At 53.9% G+C, this 23,861-nt stretch overlaps 1 protein-coding gene across 2 annotated transcripts; it reads left to right on the top strand.

Annotated features, from left to right (window-relative positions):
- Positions 1-631: 631 nt before the first annotated feature.
- RPS6KA4 (ribosomal protein S6 kinase A4) lies at positions 632-9,751 on the top strand. Of its 2 annotated transcripts, XM_010994756.3 has the most exons (17): positions 632-787; positions 890-961; positions 1,609-1,827; positions 1,919-2,034; positions 2,556-2,663; positions 2,886-2,966; positions 3,045-3,148; positions 3,241-3,391; positions 5,388-5,552; positions 6,189-6,317; positions 6,498-6,631; positions 6,712-6,805; positions 7,294-7,467; positions 7,548-7,742; positions 8,032-8,191; positions 8,381-8,544; positions 8,808-9,751. In XM_010994756.3, exons 1-17 carry the CDS (start codon positions 733-735, stop codon positions 9,003-9,005), a joined length of 2,319 nt encoding a protein of 772 aa, XP_010993058.1. In that variant the 5' UTR covers positions 632-732; the 3' UTR covers positions 9,006-9,751. The 2 variants fall into 2 exon arrangements, with proteins under 2 accessions (XP_010993058.1, XP_031303970.1); XM_031448110.2 differs by lacking the exon at positions 890-961 and having other exon boundaries at positions 641-787.
- Positions 9,752-23,861: the final 14,110 nt, after the last annotated feature.

Below are 23,861 nucleotides of genomic sequence, written 5' to 3'. Positions count from 1 at the left end.
TGGGACCCAGACGCCCTCTTAGCCTGCCCAGCACCAAGAGTGAGAGCCACACTGGGTGAGAGGTGCTGCGCTGCGGCTGTGCAGGCAGCAGCTGGAAGAGGTGGCCGTGGGCCTCAGGCTGCTCGTCTGTCAAGGGGACCTACAGATCCCCTCCCCTATTTGCTGTGGTCAAGGAGTGATCAAAAATGAGGCAAGTGGGCTGTGATTTTTATGAAATCCCTCACTTTGGCTTGTGGCTAAGAATTGGACAGAGATGCTTGGCTGCCCTTAGGCCTGGCATGCTGGAGAGGAGGGCTCTAAAGCCCCTGTGTGGGACCTCCCCCCACCCCTCTTGGGGCACAGGCTGGTGTCATCTTATTGGCCTGGGGCAGACACCTGGCTTGGGAGTGTCAGCCCAATAGAGGCTCCAGGTTATCCACAGATTCCAGGGCCTGGCTCCCAGGGGGTGTTCCCAGGTCCCCAGGAGGGTCACTTGGGGTCCCGGAGCGCATAGCCCTGGCGCCAGTCCCCTGCGCCCGCGGGAGACAGACGGCCAGCGCCCGCCCACCCGCCGCCAAGCACTGTCACGTTCCAGCGCCTGACTCAGGCCGCGCGGGGCGGGGAGCTGGGAGGCGGCGCCGGAGCCCGCCTCAGCCCGGAGGCGGCACCAGGAAGCGCCCGCCCCGGCCGGAGCCGCCATGTAACCGGCGCCGCCCGGAGCCGAGTCGCGCGGGCCCCAGCGACCCGCCCGCCATGGGGGACGAGGATGAGGACGAGGGCTGTGCCGTGGAGCTGCAGATCACGGAAGGTGGGGCAGGGGTGACCGGGGGTGCAGGCCGGGTGATGGTTGCTCAAGCCAGTCGGGAGGGTTCCTGCACTAGCTGGGCTCATTTGCCCCCTGTGCCCGCAGCCAACCTGACCGGGCACGAGGAGAAGGTGGGCGTGGAGAACTTCCAGCTGCTCAAGGTGCTGGGCACGGGAGGTGAGGACCCTCATCCACCGGCAGGTGTCCCAGGCAGGGTGCCCTGGGCCTCTGGCCTGCACACCCTCCTGGGCTGGGCCAGGCCACCGCAATGCCCCCCACCCTCTCCTGGCACAGCCTGCCTTGCCTGCCTCGCCCTGCCCTGCCTGGGTTTGCGTGCCCACTCCCAGGGCTGCTCCACGTTGACATCGCTCCTTCCTGGAAGGGCCTCCCAGATTTGCCAACACTCTTGGAGGCTTGCAGCCCTCCCATGCGATTTCACAGCTCCTCCCCTTGAGAGATATGAGAGCCCCCTCTCCGCCTTTGCAAACTCCATCCCTCCCCTGTCTGCACTACCTCTGCCTCCCTTCCTTGGCTTTGCATCCTCTTGCATCTGTCTGATCTTCCACAGGTTTGCACATGCCCCGCCCCCACCCTGTGCTGCAGGCCTCTTGGAGTCGTGTGCCCTCCAGCCTGGTTTGCACATCCCCTCCCTGGTTGTGCTCCTGGGGGTGTGCAAACCTTTTCCTAAGAAGGCTTTGCTAGCTTTTTGCACATCTGTCTCCCCCAACTTGCACTCTCCTGGGTTGGCATCGCCTCCCACCCTCACCAATCTGCACCACCCTCCCGCTCACTGCCTACCCTCCGCCCACTTGCTGCTCCCACAGCCTACGGGAAGGTGTTCCTGGTGCGGAAGGCGGGCGGGCACGACGCGGGGAAGCTGTATGCCATGAAGGTGCTGCGCAAGGCGGCGCTGGTGCAGCGTGCCAAGACGCAGGAGCACACACGCACAGAGCGCTCCGTGCTGGAGCTGGTGCGCCAGGCGCCCTTCCTGGTCACGCTGCACTATGCCTTCCAGACTGATGCCAAGCTGCACCTCATCCTGGGTAAGGGCAGGCACCTCCCAAACTTGGGGGCCATGGAGGCAGGTGGGGCCACCCATGGGGGCCGCTTCTCAACTTCCACCACCCCACCCAGACTATGTGAATGGCGGTGAGATGTTCACCCACCTCTACCAGCGCCAGTACTTCAAGGAGGCTGAGGTGCGCGTGTACGGGGGTGAGATCGTGCTGGCACTGGAACACCTGCACAAGGTGGGTGGGGACCTGGCCACCTGGCCACTGCTGTGGGCCTGGGTCTGGGCCTTAGAAGGGGCCTGCAAACATAGCAGCCTTGGCTGTCTGGGGCATGATGGCCTCTGTGGGGAAGGAGGTCTCCTGGAAGGCAGGCCTCAGCACTGCCTGGTGGGGTCTCCTCCCCTGGTGCCTCCTCGAAGGGGCTTTCCTCTCACAGGGAACTTGGGGCTGTCTGGTGGGGCCATGTTCACCAAACTTCCTCAAATGGAGACCTCATGCCTTGGCTCCCAAAGGCGTCATGAAATGGGGCTCCTTACATGGGTTTCCTCTCCCTGGGACTTGGGGCCCCCTCCCCTGGGGCCTCTCCATGGAGTCCTCCTTCCTTGCTTTTACATTTTAAATGGCTTCTCCTATCCAATGGCCCAGATCTGCCCAGGTCCCCCCTGCACTGGACATCCCCTGACTGCAGGGATGGGAGCTGTAGGAGCAGGATGGGGGGTGTTGGGGAGGAGTCCTTACTTCCCCCTTGCTCCTGCCAGCTGGGCATCATCTACCGAGATCTGAAGCTGGAGAATGTGCTGCTGGACTCCGAGGGCCATATCGTCCTCACGGACTTTGGGCTTAGCAAAGAGTTCTTGACTGAGGAGGTGAGTGAAGGGCAGTCTTTGCCTGCTGCACCCCAAGCAGGCCTTCCCCTCCTGGCTCCTGCTTCAATGCCTGGCTCTGTGTTGCTTGGGGCTGCAGAGGTGAGTAGATCCAGGCCCTGCCTTTGGGAAGTTACCACTGCTCCAACCCTCACAAGTCCAGCCAGTCTTCCTCTGAGCCTTGGGGGCAGCTTGGTGTCCAAACGGGTCCTCTTACCCTCCCAGAAAGAGCGGACCTTCTCCTTCTGTGGCACCATCGAGTACATGGCTCCTGAAATCATCCGCAGCAAGTCGGGCCACGGCAAGGTGGGTTGGCAGTGGAGCGGGGTGTGCAGAGGTGATGCCGGGGTGGTCGCAGGCCCTCACCCTGGCTCTGCCTGGCAGGCTGTGGACTGGTGGAGCCTTGGCATCCTGCTCTTCGAGCTGCTGACTGGGGCCTCGCCCTTCACCCTGGAGGGTGAGAGGAACACGCAGGCTGAGGTGTCTCGGTGAGCGGGGCTGGAAGCAGAGGGTGGCTGAGGGGCCTGGGCAGGGCTGGAGGGGGGCTCGCTGCCCCTGACGCCCCCCCCAATCCTCCCAGACGGATCCTGAAGTGCTCCCCTCCCTTCCCCCCCCGGATCGGGCCAGTGGCACAGGATCTACTGCAGCGGCTACTTTGCAAGGACCCTAAGAAGCGGCTGGGTGCAGGACCCCAAGGGGCACAGGAAGTGAAGAACCACCCCTTCTTCCAGGTGAGGCTCCTGGCTTGCCCCCATACCTCTGTGCACACACTGGGGCCGGGCTATTGCTCTGGGTTGGGGGACACTGGAGGGATGGTCTGAGATGGGCCAGTTTCACTTGATTTAGAAAACCAGCCAGGTAAATAAAGGTGCCCAGCACCTTGAGCAGCTGGAAGTTCTCCATGCCCACCTTCTCCTCGTGCTCCGTCAGGTTGGCTGCGGGCATAGGGGGCAAATGAGCCCAGCTAGTGTAGGAAACCCTCCCGACTGGCTGGAGCAACCATCACTCATCTCTGTTGAAACTTGGAAGATGTGTTCTTGCGGTAAAGAATTCTAGTTTCACTGCCTGTCAGGGCTGGCAGGGACTTGAGAATGGATTCATTGGTTCTTTCATTGGATAGGTTCAGAGAAGTGAGGTGACCTGACCAAGATCACACAGTAAATGTGTAAAGCTGGGAACAGACTGCAGGTCTCCAGTCAACCCCAATCAGTACTAAAAGTCACACTTATGACTCTTAGAATCCACTCAGGGTTTTGGTCTTTGTCCCCATACAGTCTTTGTGCCTGTACTTCAGCGGATGCATCTGAATCGGCTGCATGGGTTTTGTTCACTTACTAAAAGCACATACCTGTTAGGGTGCAGTGCAGAGTGAGTTCTATCTCCTCGTGAGACCTCGCTAGCTCGGACACTGTGCATGGCCAGTGTCACTGTCTAGCAGGACCCTATGACAATGAACACCTGTGTTTTGGCCCTTTGCTTGCATTATTTCACGTAAGCCAGAACCATCCTGAATATCCTCATCTTTGTAGATGAGGAAACTGAGGTTCAGAGAGGTTAAGTAATTTGTCCCAAATCGCTAAGCCAAGTGATGGAGCTCAGATTCAAATCCAGGTCTGGGTGACTTGAAGGCCCATGCTGTTAATTGCTATGTTCTGTTTACATGTGGGTATTAGATATGCCCCCTTTCTGACACAGTAACAAAAGTATCCATGTATAGGCACTTACTGTGGGCCAGGCATCAGTTACCCTTGCTGTGAGTGCCTTCTCCTTGAATCTTCCCAGCAACTACTGCGTGGAAGAACCCTTAGAAAAGCTTTCTGAGACAGGAATCTAAGTCTCTGTGATGAAGATATCCCTTGCTGTGAAGCCAAGCTCAATTAGAAAAAAAAGTTCCTCTGTACTTAGCCTGTAGCCTCCATCCCCAGGATTGCCTCATGGTACAAGATGACTGCTGGAGCTCTTGCTATCTAGGCTGCTCTTCAGGCAGGATGAAGGAGGGGAAGGGCAAAAAGGGCACTTAACCAACATTTACCCTCCTCTTGAGGCTCTTTCCCTGGATTCCTACCTTGTAATTCTTGCTTACAAGTAATTGGTCACTGCTAACTGCAAGGAAGTTTGTAAAATACTGTTTTTTAGTTGTGTACATTGCTTCCTGAAATAAAATTAGGGCTGGGGCTATAGTTCTAAGGAAGATAGGGAGAATGGATGTTGGGCAGGCAATGAATGGGCTCTGTCACATTGGTTTAAACATAAAAAGGCATGTTTTAGCTCCCTTAAATGAAAAGTCCAATGGAAAGTGGCCTGCTTTCAGGCAAAGCTCAATCCAGGTGCTGAAATCTATGTTATTAGGAATTTCTTTGTCTCTTGGTTCTGCTTTTCTGCACAAGCACCTCATCATTAGACCCTGAGGAGCTTCCCAGCAGTTCCAGGGCCATATCCTCCCAAATTTAAGTCCAGTAGAAGAGATTTGGGGGTTTTTTGCACATCAATTCTCTTAAAAGTCCCAGAATTAACTGAGTGTGGTGGAGGGGTGATTCTCTGAGGGAAATAGGGATTCTGTTATCAGAGGAAGGGAAACAGAAGTCCTAGAGGCAGGAAGAACAGCTTCCCACCCAAATGCCAGAGAGACCTTTGCCTCACTAAGGAGCTGCCCAATGAGGGTGGCCTGAGTGGACAGGGTTTTCCACTTCCTGCCCTTTGACCCCCCATCTCATTCCTTTTCAACAGGGTCTGGATTGGGCTGCTCTGGCTGCCAGGAAGATTCCAGCCCCATTTCGACCCCAGATCCGCTCAGAGTTGGATGTGGGCAACTTTGCAGAGGAATTTACCCGGTTAGAGCCTGTCTACTCACCCCCTGGCAGCCCCCCACCCGGGGACTCTCGCATCTTCCAGGTGAGTGAGAGCTCACAGATCCACAGATGTGAGGGAGGCAGGATGCTGACCTGTGGGCACTGCACAGGCCCTGTGTTCTGATCAGGACTCAGCATCTTCCCCAGGTCTCTCCACTCTTAGGGTACCTAGAATTGTCAGTCATAGAGGGCACTGTGGCAGTATATGTCTTTGAACTTCCTAGTTTATCTCTAAATTTCATGTTAATTTCCCTTCTTCTCCATCATACTTCTTTATTGTTATGTAAAAATACTGTTTTCAATTATTTACTTGTTTAAGTGGACACCTAGGAGGAGATGCCTTGTTTATACTGTGGCTTTGCATGTCCCTTGGCATACCATACCACATTACTGGAGGCACAGGCACCCTTCACTTGGGGGGATCACTGTGATGAGAAAAGTAGAGTCATAGACTGGTGGGGGGACAGACATGGCCCCAAGCGATCACAGAACAAGGTGGAATAAAATGTCCACATATCCTGTGTGCACCAGGATACAAAAGTATCATCCCCAACCACTCCAGTTCAGGGTCTTTTATCTGCCCCCGCCCTCCTTCCTGCTGGGTCTGGCCCTTTGGTGACTCCATCTGCACCCCAGCCCCCAATGCCCATACGCCCCTAACAACCCCGCCTTCCACCAGGGATACTCCTTCGTTGCGCCATCCATCCTGTTTGACCAGAACAATGCGGTGATGACAGATGTGCTGGAAGCATCTGGCGCTGGAGACCGGCCTGGCCGGGCAGCAGTGGCCAGGAGTGCCATGATGCAGGTGGGTTGGGCCAGGGTGGGGAGAAGTGGGCTTGGGGGCACCTGGGCTTCAGGACTCTAGACCTGGCTTCACCAGGCGCCCGCTGTGACTTCGGTGAGGTCCGGAGCTTCTCCGAAGTGGGGCGTGGCATGGCCACAAGGCTCCCCGGTAGGACTTCTGACGCGGCCCCTTCGCCCCCAGGACTCGCCTTTCTTCCAGCAGTACGAGCTGGACCTGCGGGAGCCCGCGCTAGGCCAGGGTAGCTTCTCCGTGTGCCGCCGCTGCCGCCAGCGCCAGAGCGGCCAGGAGTTCGCGGTCAAGATCCTCAGCCGCAGGTGGGCGGGCCCGGCAGAGAGGATTCCGGGAGGGCGGAGCCGGAGGTCAGCTGTCCTGACCTTGCTTGCCCTGCCCCCAGGCTTGAGGCAAATACGCAGCGTGAAGTGGCTGCCCTGCGGCTGTGCCAGTCGCACCCCAACGTGGTGAAGCTGCACGAAGTGCATCATGACCAGGTGACGCCTTGCTGGGTTGGGGCGGAACGCAGGGACGCTGGAGGCTGCGCATGGAGGGCGGGCGAGGGTCGGGGAAGAGGACAGGAGGTGGGGCCTAAGGGCGCGTGGGCGGGGCCTGAGGGTGCCTGAGGGTGCCTGAGGATTCGGAGGCCATGGAGGTGGGATTTAAGGGGAGTAGGGCCTGAGGACCGGAAGGCGGAATTGAGGATGGCCAGGGGAACGGAATTTGAGGGCGTGAGGGGGAAGTAGGATTTATAGGGGAGGGGTTTTAAGGTGGCCAAAGGGACAGGGGCCTGGAAGACAGGTATAACCTAAACCGGAGCCTAAAGAGTTTCTCAGGGTGGTCTTCAGGTCAGAGCTCGAACATGGGCGGGGCCTGATGGTGACGGCGGGCGGGCAGGGATCGGGCTGGTGGATGGGACCCCGCCGGGTCGATAGGTGGTGACAGTGACTCAGGTGGTGACCGAAGCCCACTGCGGCGCCCACAGCTGCATACGTACCTGGTTCTGGAGCTGTTGCAGGGTGGGGAGCTCCTGGAGCACATCCGCAAGAAGCGGCACTTCAGCGAGTCCGAGGCGAGCCAGATCCTGCGCAGCCTCGTGTCGGCCGTGAGCTTCATGCACGAGGAGGCGGGCGTGGTTCACCGCGACCTAAAGCCCGAGGTGGGCGCAGGCCCTCGGCAGACTGGGAGGGCTTCGGCGCGAAGGGCCAGTCTCTGACGGTCGCCCTGCCGCCCCCATAGAACATATTGTACGCCGATGATACGCCCGGAGCACCGGTAAAGATCATCGACTTCGGGTTCGCGCGGCTGCGCCCGCAGAGCCCCGCTGGACCCATGCAGACGCCCTGCTTCACGCTACAGTACGCGGCCCCCGAGCTGCTGGCGCAGCAGGGCTACGACGAGTCCTGCGACCTCTGGAGCCTCGGCGTCATTCTGGTATGGGACGGGATCCATGGGGAGATGTCAGGAATCCTCTTGGTGGGGGTGGCACGGTTTGGTCAGAGGCTGGGGTCAGAGGTCGTCCTAATCCGGAGGCGGGGTCGCTGGGGTGCTGAGGGCAAGGCACACGAGTATTAGGGGTTGGAAGTCAGAGTTTATCACTCATGGGCCTCAGGAGTTACCCTGGTGGAGAGGGTGAGTGGTCCTGCGGTGGGCTGAGTCAGTTTCCTGGCCTCCATTGACCCTGGAACCTGGACTGGTCTCTCTTTTCCTTCTCCCCACCCAGTACATGATGCTGTCGGGGCAGGTCCCCTTTCAGGGGGCCTCAGGCCAGGGCGGGCAGAGCCAGGCGGCAGAGATCATGTGCAAGATCCGCGAAGGGCGCTTCTCCCTTGACGGGGAGGCCTGGCAGGGCGTGTCTGAGGAAGCCAAGGAGCTGGTCCGAGGTGCGGAGCCGCAGGTCACAGACCATGTTTGGGGCGGGGGACGCCATGGGGTTATGGTGGGACAAGGATTGCCACTGGGTCAGGTATCCTGGTGGGGGACCTGTCGGGGAGGCGTGGGGCTGTTAGGATCTCCCCACAGCCTCTACACTCGGCCCGGTCCCAACACTTCCTCACCCGCCTCGCCTCCAGGGCTCCTGACTGTGGACCCTGCCAAGCGGCTGAAGCTCGAGGGGCTGCGGGGCAGCTCGTGGCTGCAGGATGGCAGCGCGCGCTCCTCGCCTCCCCTTCGGACGCCGGATGTGCTGGAGTCCTCTGGGCCGGCTGTGCGCTCGGGGCTCAACGCCACCTTTATGGTGAGGGGCGGGGCCTTCGGGTGGTTGACTGAGCCTGGAGAAGCGGGGCCTCTGGGAGGTGACTCCGCAGAGTCCAGAACGGTTGAGTTCATCTGAGTCCTGGCCTCTGGTCGGCCGGGGCCCTGACCTTTGAAGAGGCTGGAAGCCAAAGACCTGTTGGCCCTGACCTAGCGGGATGGGAGGGAGGGTCTGGGATGGGGGCCAAAGTTAGGATTTGGAAGTCGAGGCCGGGCCGGTGGGACTTCCCCTCTCCTTTCCGCCAGGCGTTCAACCGGGGCAAACGCGAGGGTTTCTTCCTGAAGAGCGTGGAAAACGCGCCGCTGGCCAAGAGGCGGAAACAGAAGTTGCGGACCGCCGCCACCTCCCGCCGCGTCTCTCCTGCGCCAGCCAGCGTCCCTGGCCGGGCCCCTGCCGCCAAGGGAGCCCCCAGACGAGCCAACGGACCCTTGCCTCCCTCCTAGCCCCGGCCACTGTGACCCCCCCTCCAAGGGACTGTGATCCGGGAGGCCGGCTTGCTGCCCCCAGGCCTCTCGCGTCGGCTCCGCCCTACCCCCAGGGATCGTTACCCTTCGCTCCCCTTCCCCTCTTTCTCCCCACCCCATCCCAAGACAGAGCAGAAGTATTTTTATAAGCAGAGAATTTTTTTTTATGTCTTACCAGATAGAGTTAGAAATGCAGGGAGGGAGGGGGCCTGCCGGGGAGTGACGTGTGGGGGGCCCTCTGCCAAGATACTGCCTCATCTGGTGGAAGGAACTTCTCCCCCAGGGGCTGCTCCAGCAGGGGAGGGCTCCTCCCCCATTTCTAAGCACTGAGTTGCCACAGGGAGAAACGGACCTCTCCCCTGCCCTCCCCTGAGGTCCTGCTCTTGGGAGGGGGCACCCCTTCAAACTGTCACTTTATGGACTGTCTGTGCAATTACGTCCACCAAAGACCTGTGTTGGGGGGCCGGTCAGCAAGAGGCCCTGGGGGACCCCCTGAAGCATTTCTGCCTCACTTTGTGTCACCTGCTTCTCCCCTATTGGGGTTAAGGAAGGAAGTAGGTGACCCACTAAAATGGGAGGCCCCCTTCTCACCCATCCCCTCCCCTTTGGCACAGCTGCCCTTAGCTGGGTGGGGCCTTGGGGGTCTGGGCTGGGCATCCACAGTCACTGCCTCAGCCCATCCAGGCTGTGCCTTTGACTTTAAAATAAAAGTCCACCCAGTGCTGTGTGTGGCATCTGCGTGTGTATGTGTGTGGGTGTGTGTGGGTCAATGGGGCCTGGAGCCTCAGAGAGGAGAGACAGGGCAGACCCTGCCTGGTACCAAAGATGGTTCCATTTGTCCTTGGCATTTGAGAGGAACAGTAGGAGGACCAGTCTTGAGTGTATCTGACAGCTCTGTCATGTATCATTTAGGATTCTCCTGATTGTTAAGTAGAAAACCCGATCTAAACTTGCTTCAGCCCAACAGGATTTTTAGTCTTTTTAAACTATACAATCCTGGTGTGCCTTCAGGCAAGGCCTGATCAGGATGCAAACACATGATCAGGACTCAGCTTCCCTGTCTCAGCTTTTTATTCTTTTCTTTCTTTCTTTCTTTCTTTTTTGGTGTTGTTGATGTCTGGAGGACTCTTCTTTTGGTCCCAAGATGGGTGCCAGGTACTGCCGGAAGGCTACAGGTTGAAATCTGGTGATAGTCTTTGTTTTAGCATTCTCAGAAATCCGGAGATGTACCCTGATTAGATCTGTTTGGGTCAGGTGCCTATCCTGAACCAATTGCTGTGGCCAGAGATGCAGTGTGCTGATTGGCTTAGATCTAGATCTTGGCCTCCCCTCTGCAAGCTCATTGGGTGGAGAGCAGGAGAAGGCGTGGACGCTAGAGAGAGGTCAGTTGGACAGGGCTTGGTGCCTGTCAGGAAGGGAGAGCTGGGGAGCAGCTCATACCCTTGGCTCTGACAGTGGTCAGAGTGCCCTCTCAGGGACGGTGTGAGACTGCCCTTGTGTCATCCCTGCTGGGTGGTTGTGGCCATCGGGCAGTTTGGCCTAGGCACCTCTGCACACGCCAGCTCAGGGCTGTTTGTCCCTATAGCGCAGATGTCCTGAGACGCCCCATCTTCCACCCCTAGGCCTGCCTGGACACCATGCTGGGCTGCCTCTGGGCCTTCTCTCCCCATAACCACCCTGTGGGGTCATCTCAGAGTGGATCTCTCCTTCTTTTCTGAGGTTTGCCTCCTAGAGGAGGAGGTACCTGGAGGCCTGGGGACAGGAGCCCAGGCCCCAGAGATGCAGATGTCAGGGCAAAGCCAGGCAGGCCTGGTGGGCGAGTTGGGCCCTATGGATGTGGCTCAAACACAGTATAGGGTGTGGGGACACCCAGATGTGTCCCATCCTATGGAGCTGAAGGAGGATGGAAGGGCCCAGGAGAAGGTCCCCAGGAGGAGGTGGGGAGAGGAGAGCTTTTCCATTTCTGACTCCTGTTTCACTGGCCATGGGCTTGAGCAAGTCACCTAACAGCCCTGGGCTTCCCTGGGTCATATGGCTTTTAGGATGAACTGGAGAATGAGCAAATGTGATAATATGGTCATTTCACCACCAAATATTTACTGAGATTTACTGAGGTCTTCCAGGGTTCAGGGACCGGCCTGAGCGTGCTACCTGGGTTCTCTCCACAACTAGCTGATGAGGAAAGCATCGTCTCCACCTAAGAGATGAGAAACATGAGCGTCAGTGAAGGTCAGGACCTTGCTAAAGGTCACTCAGCCAGAAGTGTCTTCCGTCCAGTGCTCTGATTCCAGATTTCCCTCAAGCACAGGAGATCTGCAGTGAGGATGGGCTTTAATTTTACTCTAATTCTGGACGTTTGGAGTTTTTAAAACTTTGTTTCTATCATAAATGTAGCAGGTACAAACAAGGTTGTACATAAATCTGTGCATTTATTTTAAATGTGCATTTAAAAATAGCTTTGAGATACAATTTTTAAGTTGAGATACAATTCACATACCATATTATTCACACATTTAAGAGTACAGTTCAGTGATTTTTAGAATATTCAGAGTTGTGCAGTAATCCAATTTTAGAACACTTTTTTCACCACCAAGAGAGACTCTGGACCCATTGGCAGTCACTCCCCATTTCCCCTCAACCCTCCAGCCCGAGGCAACCAGCCATCTAAGTCTTGTTTTGTAAATTTGCCTTCATACTTTGATATACACTTTGAAATATATTTTCAAATAACCCCTCACAAATATTGTCCTGGAATGCAATCTCAGAAGCAGGGTATGAAATGTCCCATTTCATTACATGCTCACAAGCACTGAGTGTTATCATTTTAAAACCTTCGCTACTTTGATGGGTAAAAAATAGTCTCTCATCTTTAATTTCCTCACCTTTCATCTCACATGACTCAAAACCATGCTAAGAAAGGGGTCTTCCTGGTCTCATTTCATCGGATTCAGAGGATGGGAATAACCCCGAGGAGGGAGCCTGTTGCTTGGAAAGGGCCCGAGGTCAGAGGAATGAGCAGCTTTGATTTGAATCCTGCCTCTGCCCCATGTGGCCAGGGAGCCCACAGGGGAGAAAGATGTGACTTAGGCTGTAGGCAGGACGAGGTGTGAACCAGCAGAGTGGGCAGGGAGAGGGTGGCCAAGGGCAGGGAGGTGGGGAGTTCAGAGGCAAGTAATCAGGACCAGCAGTCTGGCAGCCTGCTTCTACACCTTGACTTTGGCCTCTGACCAGCCCAGCCTTATGTGGAGTCTGCCTCTTCCGGGAGAGCTGGGAGGGCTCACCTTTCTGCATTGGGCCTTTAATTTCACTCTTAAATGGCCTCTGAGGGCAGGCTTGGGCTCCCAGCTCTGTTAAAATGCTGATGCCCCTGAGAAGGCCTGGCAGCTGGTAAACATTCACCTCTCTCTAAGTCACTGTTAACTAACTGCTGCTATAACTGAAGTCGAGGTGCTGACTTTGAGTTTGTGCCCTTTGAAACCACCATTTGACTCCATTTGACTCTGGGCAAGTCTCCTAACTGTCCCTGAGGCTCTCAACAAGAATGTAGTAGGGTTTGCAAACTGGCACCTATGCCTGGTCTATAGAGACATTTTTTGGTGGGGGAGGGGCAGATGCTCATGTTTTAAAATGAGAAAATGCATATGAAAGCCTGGATATTTAACTATGATTGACAAATTAGAAGGGCTGGCAGCCCTTCCTGCATGGCCTAACCAGCTGGAGCAGAATCCTGTTGCCACATAGAGAAGGCCCCTGCTTTCTGGTTTGCCACAGTCCTCACCACTCCCTATTACTCACACCAGCTCTGTCCCTCATTTATCTTCTTGACCCCTCTAGGGACCTGCATATTCAACTCTGATATCAGTAGTCTCCTTCCACATTCACTGCTGCACAAAAATGAGGTTTGTGAAATGTTAAAGATGCCCCTTAAATCCTTTTTGTTTCAAAAATTTAATTTGTATTTGTAAAAAGATATAAAATCATATAATGCAAAATTCAAAGGTTACAATAGATTACACAGTGAAAATAATTTTCGTTCACATGTCCTGGCCCTTAGCCACCAACCTTTTGTCACCAGGTGCCAAAGTGACCAGTTCTTGTATGAAGACTTCAGGAATATTTTCATGTACAATATAATAATAATATGTACACATGATTGAAAAAAATTCACCTTCATTTAATGTTAGCTTTAGAAAAAAAAATCAGAAAATACAGAAGGGAAAAATGAAAACTCATTGGTGGCATTACTCTCCATAGATAATCTGTGTTAGTTAACATTTTGATGCATTCACTTCCTGATTTTTCTTTATTAATAGAGATTTTTCTTGGACAAGGTAGTAAAATAAGCTGTGAGAGTTTATAGCCTGTCTTAAACTCAGAAATAGATTGTGAATATCTATGTCAGTAATTACATGAAACTTTTTTTTTGGTAGTCACATGATATTCTGTTATATGGATATATTGTGATTTATTTACACTTCTCTATTTTTGACTACGTGGCCTTTCTTTTTTTTAAATGAAGGTACTGGGGATCACATCCGGGCCACTTGCATGCTAAACATGCACTCTACTGCTGAGCTATACCCTCTGCCCTGCTTGGCTGTCTTCAATTCCTTCCTGTTTTAAAGAGTGCTGCAATGAACATCCTTGTGCCTACATCTTTGCTCACCTGTCCAAATATTTCCTTAGGATACATTTCCTAGAAGTGGAATTAATGGGCTAAAGGATGTGCCCGAGTATGCACATTTTAAAGCTTTTCCATATATATGATCAAACTGCCCTTCAGAAAGATCCTATCATTTTATATGACTTGCAGCAGCATGGGCACCATCCAAGACAGGCTATCTCCTTGAAAATGAAACGACTCGTCTCAGCAGCCGAGTGTGTCCTTGCCTGCCTGCCCACCGGCGTTTTTCTTGGCAGAGCTCCTGGAGGTCTCCAGGGGGCCCTTCTCTCCCCTACTTGAATTCCGGCTGGGCCTTGACTGTAGAGGGTGTGAGGCCGTTGAGCGGAATGGTGGGAAGCCGCTCGCTCTCTCCTGTCTATGCAGGGATGAGCCAGGGGGCGTCTGTGTGGAGGAGGTGGCAATGACCCCATGGAGTCCCAGGGAGTTGCTGTGCACTGAGGGTAGGTGGGGCAGAGCTGGGAGCCCTGGAGCTGAGCCATGCAATTGTCCAGTCACTAGGGCTGGGTCTCCACCACCTCTTGAGTGGAGCAGGTTAGAGCAGCACCCAGCTTGGAGAGCCACAGCATGTCCAGCAGGGCCTCAGGCAAGGCACTGGGCACACTAAATACTCCACAAATGACAGCTTAACTGAAAAAAAATTAAGAGAACCAAGGGAAAATCAGGATTGGCTCAGGCATGCCCGTGACAGGAACCCATATCCTGGCAAGATAGTGGGGACGCTCCTCCCACCCTCCAGTCTCTATATCCCCTGCCTGGCCACCTGCAGGGTCCTCCTTCCAGCTTCTGCTGGAGCTGACAGTGTTCCCATCCCCCCGTGTTGTGCAGACCAGCAGGCATTCCTTCCCTGCTGCTCTCACCATTCAGTGTGAGTGTGAGTCTGTCTCTCAGCTTTCCTGACTGACTGAGAACAAACTGCCCGGCTGGGAGCGGGTGGTGGTTGAGAACACACACCCATGTGTGTGAGTACACACGTGCGTGTGCATGTGAGTGAACATGTGTGTGTGTGAGAATGTGTGAGCTCAGCCTCTGGGAGCCTCACTGCCTGAGTGCAAAGCCTGGTCCCACCAATTCTTAGCTGGATCACCTTGGACCAATTACTGAACCTCTCTGTGTCTCAGGAACCTTATCTGTGAAATGGGGACAATGATACTGGCTACCTTATGGGGTTATTGTGGATTAGATGGGGTGAAACATGCAAAGCACATGGAACGCCTCCCAAGTGTCACTAAATGCTGGTGACTGGAGCAGAGTAGAGGTTCTGGAGGTGGCAGAGGACAGAAGGGTCCCTGCAGCGGAGGCAGGGAGGTTGCTGGCATCCAAGCTGGCCCACCCAGGATGGCTCCCGCAGGACAGTATGTACCTGCCTGTGAGTGTGGTATTGCTTGAAAGAGTGTGATCTTCTTGAAAGACATCTTTTGCTTCCTTGCTTAAAGGGCACTTGCAGTCCAGATGGCTGTTCCTTTCAGATTTCTGAAAACCTGAAAGGTAAGGACTTTTCAGCAGGAAAGGCAAGGAGGCCAATTTCCATAAGGTGCATCTCCCATCAGCTGCCCTGCTGGTGCCAGGAAGGTGGGTAAGTGGTATCCAGCCAGGCTGTGCAGGTTTGGTGTGGGTAGTGTGTAGGCAGCTGCCGTCAGGTTGGGGCCTCTGGGACCCCCTGCCTCCCATCTGCTTCCCTCTGGGACCCTCCACTCCCTCTGACTCTCCCAGGAGACAGTCATGCTCACAGTGAGACTTTGGGACGCATGAAACTGCCAGCTGAGTGGCAGTCAGAGATATCCCTGTCCCCTGAGAGGAGGCTGGGGTGGGTTCCTGGGTCCTCTGTATCCCATTGAATCTGAATTTCTGGGGTAGGGGTCTTGGAATCTGCTTTTGTAACAAGCTTCCCTGATGCATGTTCAGCGTTTAGAGCCATGGATCTCATCAGGTTCCTGAACTTTCCTGATGGGGAGACCCAGGCACACGGAAGGGAAGGGAGACAGCCACAGTCATGGGGCTGTAGAATGGCAAAGCCAAGTCTCCTAATGCTCCCAGCTTGAGTTTTCCACCTCATTGGGCCATGCGTTCTGTAATGTGGAATTTTCCGTGGGGACACAGATCCAATTTTATGGCAGGAGTGCTCAGAAACAGGCATCCTTTGCCAGAAATTCAGGCCATCACGGCTCTACTGGAAGGAGGGTATTCTGTGGACTAGGGGGGTCTGCATGCCCCCTCCGTCCTCATCCCCAGATCCTCTCTGTGTTACTTTCCTGCCCAGCGGGGGGGCCAACAGGGCCTGCTGGTCAACAGATGTCCCCGAAAACCTGCCACAAGGCAAGCTTCTGAGAGAATGCTGGACATGGAAGGCAGTCAGAGGAGGGAAGCTGCCTGTGAGCCCGTGAACCCAGATGGGCCTGCTGGTCGGTGGGGAGGGAGTCGCAGACGCCAAGCGTACTCTGCAGCTCCGAGCCCTTCGCTAAGGGGGATTTTATGCTCTGCTTCTCCTCTGCCCATGGAGGCTCACACTGGAAGGTTCTTGTTGGAGAGAACCAGATCCAGGGGTGGTGTCTGTCGTTGCCCGTGGAAAGAGGAAACCCTTTCTGGATAGCCCCTTCATCACCAGCAAGGATAATAGTGATGTTGAACCCTGTTATCAAGTCTTACATGCCAGGCCCTGTGCTCACACCTCCCATGCCGCACAGAACAAGTCAGTACCTTAATTATCACTATTGCTCTTAGACAAATAATAGTAACTGCTGATGTCTTTTGGGCATTTGCCCTTGAGGAGCCAGGCACTGGGCCAAATGCTACGCACAGATGATTTCATTTCATGAAGAGGTTCTACATTATTTTTATTCGTTATTGTTCCATTTCATGGATGAGGAAAATGAAGCTCAGAGAGGTAAACTGTCCAAGGTCACACGATCACATCCAGGGGTGCCGGCCCTGGAACCTGGGTCTTTCTCCTCCTGACTCCTGAGCTCTTAATCACTATGTGAAGCTGTCTCACAAAGTTATCTCTTAACTTTAAGACATTCCTCCGTAACAGATGAGTGGTTGGTTATTTGCTCCCCGCTGCTGTAAGTTTTAGCTTTCTTTGCCCCTCGGGTCTGGTTCATGCCTTGACTTGCAGAGCCAGAATTACCTTCAATGTCTGTTCTGGCTTTATTGGAGGCGGATGTGCCTGCTCACAAAGGCCAACATGTCAGCGGCCCTTTTAAAAATAAATCATGCAGCCATCACGTGACCTGGTGGTGTCCCTCATCTTAGCTCAGCTTTCCATTCCCATCAGCAACTTGGTACCACAATGTGATGACTGTGGTCCGGAAAGACTAGAAAGAGTGTTCCAGAGTGAATCGTTTCGAGAAAAGCCAACGACACAGACAAAAGATGGATGAGGAAGAACAAATTCTGTGACAACTCAGGAAACAAAGACCCTGAGGTCCTAGTAGACCAGCAGCTGAGCATTAGTAAGTTAGCTGCTATTTTAAATACCTACTTAAGCAGTGGAGTGTGATAGAGGAATTGTTAAGGTGAGCACCACAAAACAGTGTCCCATCTCAGGCTGGGCTGGAACACTTGACACTGCCTCTTTGTGATGACAGAATCATTGCTGATGGGCTGGTATTATTCTCGTCTTGTGCCCTGCCCCTCCCAAGGAAACCAGGTGAGAAATTAGTTTGAAGCTCTATTGCTTTACTTTCATTTAGCTCTCCAGAAAGCATGTCCAAGGCTGCTATTTGCTTATCCAAAATCCACACTCCTGTCTTCCTTAGCAACAGAAAGCTTATAGTGTTGGGTCTGTCAATAGGGTCTTTATAATACATTTCCTAGCTTCTCAGAAAGAGGCCAATAAGATGTAAGCAAAAGTTATTGGGTGAGGTTTCTCGGAATGCTCTTCAAAGGAGGATGACTTAGTTGGGAGGCATGCCCTTTTGCTCTTGTCCCTTTCTACTCCCTGCTGCCTGGAATGTGGATGTGATGTCAGGAGCTACAGTAACTACTTTGGGATCATGAGGTGACTTCCAGGGTAGGGAGCCTCATGTGAATGATGGCAGACAGCAATATAGAGGAGCCTGGGTCATTGATGGCTATAGAGCTGCTGGACTGGCTGCTTCTAGACTTCTTTCTACATGAGAGAAAAATTTAACCTCTATCTTATTCTAGCCGCTTTTATTTTGGTTCTCTGTTACTTGTAGCCAGGTGCAATTCTTAACTGATAGCAATGGCTTTTGAGCACAAACAATGAGTCACTTCCCACCTCTTCTCATGCATAAAAAGGAGTTTGATGGTCGTGTAGAAGGGTGTCCCTCAGGTGTGTATACTGGGAGGCAGAGCCTGCCATTTGCAGGCCTGGGGTCTTGTGTTGGCCTGGTCCTCTTTGTAGGAGTGGACACCCATGGTGGTTTCATCTCTTAGGACTGGAAGGGGAGAATGAGGGTGTTTGGTGCAGAAGTGCCCAGGGAGAGGAGAGTGGGATGAGGAGGGGAGGGCATGGGGCTAGAGACCTGTGGAGCTGTTTCTGTGAGATGTGGTGAGCCTCTGGGTCCAGGCAGTGTCCCCTCCAGGCCTGGGTGGCAAAGGACAGCATGGCTATAGCAAGGGCACGGAGCCTTGCCCTTCTGCCCCCACCCCAGCCTGACCTGACTCTCAGCAACCTTGAACACGGAAGTGGCAGAGGGCAGCCCTGATGGCCGGGAGTGGGAGGCTGCTTTCCCGGAGGGCGGGTCAGCAGAGGCAGGGGACGCAGAGTGGATGAGGCCAGGGAGGAAGAGGGGTTTGGGCTGGTACCTGGGTGCACGTGAAACACCTGAGAAGTTGCTAGGTGGTTCGTGGCCCAGTGAGAATGCAGCTGGGTGCTAACATGCTTGGCCATTTAGACGTAGGTACGGACGAGACTTCATTTATAGCCTCAGGCAGCTGAGTGGGTTATACAGGGAGTTGGAATCTGATGAACTTAATTAACATCATAAATCCTGCTGGGCTCCCAATGTGAGAGCTTTCTTATGACCTGGTGGAGACTTACCCCTTCGCAAAGCTGGTTTCAGCAACTGTTCCACAAGCATCCTTGAAGTTCACAGCCCTCTTTGCTGTCTTGGAGCTCACACCAAATTTTCTCAGTTTGTTCTATATTTGTGTATTGAATCAGCCATTCAACTGAATAGATTTAAAGGTACAGGCAACTTTTACAGCAAAAACTTCGACCTCAGTCTAAGCAGCTCTACCTGGCCTACCATTTGCCAAAGGACTCCGTTCTCAGAAACATCACTTGGCCAATTGATGCTCATAATAAGGTCTGCAACACATAGCAAGGGTCAGAAGCGTAACAGCCAACATCTCTGCAGTTTACCAAGCCTGGTTTCCTCTGAGTTATTTTATTCCTTGTTTTATAGACGGAGAATCTAAGGTGGAGTCTTGTTTGTGATGATGCAAGCAGTCATTTGTCTCCTCCAATTCAAAGAAATCCGGGGCTTAAAAATTTTTTTTTTATATCATATTCTGCCACTCTCCAGATTATTAGCATCAAAGGAAGATAGGCTCACTATTAGCCAACATATTTCTTTAAACAGAATACAAATGCTACTGATCTATGAGCATCAAACCTCAGTCGAGCCCAACACCAAGTACCTTCGATACAAGATTTCATATAACATTCAACACTTACTTAGCGTCCTTCCCTTTCACTTCCACTTTCTTTAAAAAAATCCTGATTTTCTTGCAGGTGTCCCCTCTGTCCCTCCACTGCCCAAGCACATTCTAAGTCACACCTTGGTCAAAGTCACCATGCGTGGAATACACGCTCCCTTGTTTCCACCGGCTGTGGACAAGGAAGCACAGAGCCCCAGCGCTGTCTATAGCCCGTAGACAGCATTTTGTCAGTTAACAAGAAGTCCCACCTGGGCAGATGTGTGTAGCTGGCAGAGGGAGTGGCCAGAGGTTCCAAGGAAGCCTGGCCCAGCAGTGGGATGGGACGTGGGCACTGGCCAGCAGAGAGCTGATGGAGGGGAGGCGCTGTGTTCCTTCCACTGTGCCCTGCCCATCCTTAGGTGTGATGAGCAGGTCTCTGAAAGGTGGTGGGACTTCTGAAGGGGCTGAGGTTCTTCACTGACCAGCCTTCAGTGGGTGCTGCTGAGGGACCTTCCTGTGACCTGCAGGGGGCAGAGCAAGGATGGGAGAGAAAACTTGGCTGGGGGTAGGGGGAATGTGGGTGGGTGGTCATGGAGCCTGGGGCTCTGTGCCTCGGTGGCCTAGCTGGAGCTGAGGGGATGAAGGAGAGGGGCTCCTGGGGAGGAGGCCGAGGCCAGTTCACACCCCAGGTCTGCACTTTGGCTCAGCAGGCTCAGAAATTTCATGCCATGAAGTGAGCCCCACCGCGGGGACAGCAGGCTGACTCCCCACTGCTCCCAGCAGGAGGTGGGACCTCAGTGTCCTCAGCTGGACAGTAACGGGGAACTGCCCTAAATGGGCGCTTTACACACTGTGTTCTTATAGCGCCAGGTGTTTGTAAGAAATAATGGATACTCTGTAAAGCCTTTTGTGACCATCTGTCTACTTTGCCCTCTCTTGGAAAGTCATAAAGTTCATTAGTGTATTCAAGGCTCTGAGAAGTCCTGCATCACAATGCCTGTTGGACCCAGGGCTTCCCACCCCACACCTAGGAGCGCCTGTGGAGCACCAGGGCTCCCTGGGATGTGGTTTGGGCAACTGCACTGGATGCTCAGGCCCCACTTCAGGCGCCTGTGATGTAGCCATCTGGGGTGGGAGTCGGGGAGGAGAGCCTGCCAGTGTCTTCATAAAGCTCTCGGACGACTGTAGCAGCTGGGATTGGGAACCGGGGCTTTTCAGGTGAGGTTTTTAACATAAAAACCCATCTTGGTTCAGAGGGGCTTCAAGATGGTGGAATAGAAGGAAGCGGATCTCACCGTCTCCCACGAATATATTAGAAGTACACCTACAGGTGGAACCAGTCTGGCACAATGCCTACTGAACTTGGGCAGAAGATCTTGTACAATCGGAACTACAAGGAAAATATTCCATGAAACTGGATAAACACCAAGGTCCTACTGTATAACACAGGGAACTACATTCAATATCTTTTAATATCCTATAATGAAAAAGAATATGAAAAGGAATGTATATATGTATAACTGAATCACTATACTGTACATGAGAAACCAACACAGTGTTGTAAGCTGACTATATTTCAATAAAAAACAAAACAAAACAAAATAAAAAACCCATCTTGGTTCTTTCTTTTTCTTCTATACGTACTCTTACACTGTTGGCTGTGTTATGTAGCCTTTCTATCTTTCTTTTTTAAAAAAAAGAAAAAAAATCTTTTATTACAGACCACTAGTTAAAGTAGGTCAAGGGATAAATGGAGTTTTGGCCTGAGTTCCAATCTCGGTGGGCCCAGGGGGTTGGCGGGTTCCTCCCGTGGTTATTTCCTGGCTCCTGAATGTCCATTTGGCATAGATGTTCTTGGGGGCAGGCGGATTCTCCACCTTGGCCTTCTGACCTGTGATGGAAGAGCTGTGAGGATGGGGGGAGGAGGGGCGTGGCTATGTAGGTGTCTCTGGAGCCTCCCCTCCCTCTGGAATAGTAAATCAGATCAGTGCCAGAGCCCTGGGCAGCTTATCAAGATCAAAGGCTTGAGGGTCTCAGGGGAGGTGATTCCTAGCCCACCCCCCTTTACCCTGTCTGTGCAGCACGTGGGTGGATCTTGGAGACTCACTGGTTGCGACAGTAAACTTCATCAGGTGGGGACCCCAACTGCAGTAGCTGTTCTAGATTCGGTCTCTTCACGGAACAAAATAGCACATACCTGGCACCCGGCATGCCCCCCTCCACCTGCCCAACGCATTTTTTTCTCTATACCGATTTCCAAGGCTCCCTCGGAGCAGTTTGCTCTTACCTGTCCTCCTCCCTGTCTTGCCCCAGGGCCACACCAACCCTCTTGCTTTCTGCCACAGTGTGGCCAGCAGAGATCTCCATCTCTGACAACCTGCAGAACATCACACTGGTCTACTACCTGGGTGGCAGCATGCTGACTGAGCCTAGGGAGCGAGCCCTTTTCAGGTTAGTAAGATATATGCAAAAGAGATGGCGACCAACCCCATAAAAATTCAGGGGCCAGCTGCCCCCATGAGGTTTCTGGAGATCCCAGGGTCTGGAGCACATCAAGATATCCCCTCCACGGGGAAAGACAAGTTGCTGTACCTGGCACCGCCTACCACAAAGAGGATGGAGATTGTCTTGGTTGAATCTGGAGGCAACATGTAACACATTTGAGTGTGTTACTCCAATCCGTTTACCAAGTAATCCGGAAGGTGCCAGTTTTGAGTGGTTACCAGATCAAGAGAAGACTCTGCGGCAAGTCTAGACTACACTGCAAGCTGCTCTCCCTCTGGGCCTTAAGACCCAGCCGACCGAGGGCGCTCGTTGTCGGGGGTGGGGGGGATCAGGATGCAGCCTGGAGGGGCTGGCAGATGTAGGTAGGAGAGCCACGGGTGCAGACCTTGAGGACTTGGGAGCAAAGCCACACCCTCCTCTGCAACTCACTGTTCTCCTTTTGAGAAACATCCCCAGGCTGGCTGTGGGCCTGGCAGAGGCTGAGCACTGGGCATCAAGTGACCATGTGGCCTGAGCTTCTGTCTCAGCCTGGGGGTCCCTGAAACCGACTCTGGGATGGAGATTTGTGGGCAGGAGGTTTCTTGGGGAGTACTCTTAGAAATAACACCTGTAAGGGAGTGAAGAAGAGGGAATTGGGTGCTATGAGGAAGCTGCACCAGAGGGCTCAGCCAGTCCCAGGGGAGCTCTGGAGCTGGGTTAGCCCTTCAGTGAGGTCCCAAATTGATGCAGAGGAGCCAGGCCATTGTCCCCCTCCCTTGGCCTGGCCATCAGGTGCAGGCTTCCTCCAAGGTGGCGTCACGTCCTGGGGTGGAGGCAGCTCCCTGCTGCTGAGGGCCAGTCCCAGAGTGACTCAGCTGTGAGCCGCCAGCCAGCACTGTCCCTATGGCTGGGGAGTGAAAATATCAGTCCCAGGCGTGGGGACCTTGCTGCACAGCTCAGCATCCTCTAGTGCATCCGGTCAGAGACCGGGTGTTATTGGACCCCCTGAACCAGGAGGTGGCATGTGCAGCGGCACCTACCTGCCGTTGAGCAGGGATGTGCTCTGGCACAAGGCTCCTTCCACTCTGACCCCGGGTGCCGTCTCCCTGGATCTGCACCTGCAGCCTTACGAACATTTGATGGGGGAGAAAACACTGTGGGCCTGGTTTACAGCTGATTCTTCTTACTAGCCTGGCATCTACCGGAAGTGGATGCCTGCAGCCTTGCTGCCTGCTCCGGGGTTGCCCTAAAGAGCATCATAAAGGGAAATCCTTCCAGGGAGCAGACTTCCAAGAAAAACATTGGGTTTTCCACTTTGGATGGATGGAAAACCAGAACTCCGAATCTCCACTAATTCACGGGCAGCTGCTCCTAATCTGGCCCGCGTCTGATTTTGTAAATCAGGTTTTATTGGTGCATAGCCACACCCGTTTGTTTGCTCACTGTCTTTGCTTTTACGTCACAACGACACAGCTGAGTAGTGGTGACAGAGGACACATGGCCCACAAAGCCGGCAAGATTTATAACTTTGTAGAAGAAGTCCGCTGACCCCTGGCTCAGCTGAATGGTCAGGGGTTTGGAAGGAACAGAACTAGGAGACGGGTGATAAGGAGTTGAGGGTAAGAAATCAGTGGCGGGAGTTCTCAGCAAGGGCGTGGATGTGAAAGGGTTTGATTGCGCCTTGACGACTCACAAGGAACATCCCCGCTGCAGACGAGGCTCACGGCAATCAGGAGGACGAAATGAGGAGGGAGTGAAGGAAAGGAATTTCTCTGTGGATGTCAGCTGGCCTCTTTCCCCAGCCAGCCTGGTGCTTGCTCACAGAGTCCACGTTCACCATGGCCGTGGCAACAAAGGTGGCGGTGCTATAGGGGCTCACCGGCCGTGTTGTGCCTTCACCAAGGCCCACCTGGGATGGATAGGGCTGCTGCCAAGTGCCTGGCCTGCCAAGAGCAGAGACCAACCCTGAGCCCCTGATGCAGTGCCCCCAGGGACCAGGACACTTGGCAGCAGGTTGATGGCTTGGACCCCTTTTATTACGGGAGATGGAGATCTGTTTT

Source organism: Camelus dromedarius, chromosome 12, assembly GCF_036321535.1.
Source record: "Camelus dromedarius isolate mCamDro1 chromosome 12, mCamDro1.pat, whole genome shotgun sequence".
NCBI classification, from domain to species: Eukaryota; Metazoa; Chordata; class Mammalia; order Artiodactyla; family Camelidae; genus Camelus; species Camelus dromedarius.
This window is presented reverse-complemented; position numbering and strand designations above follow the sequence as displayed.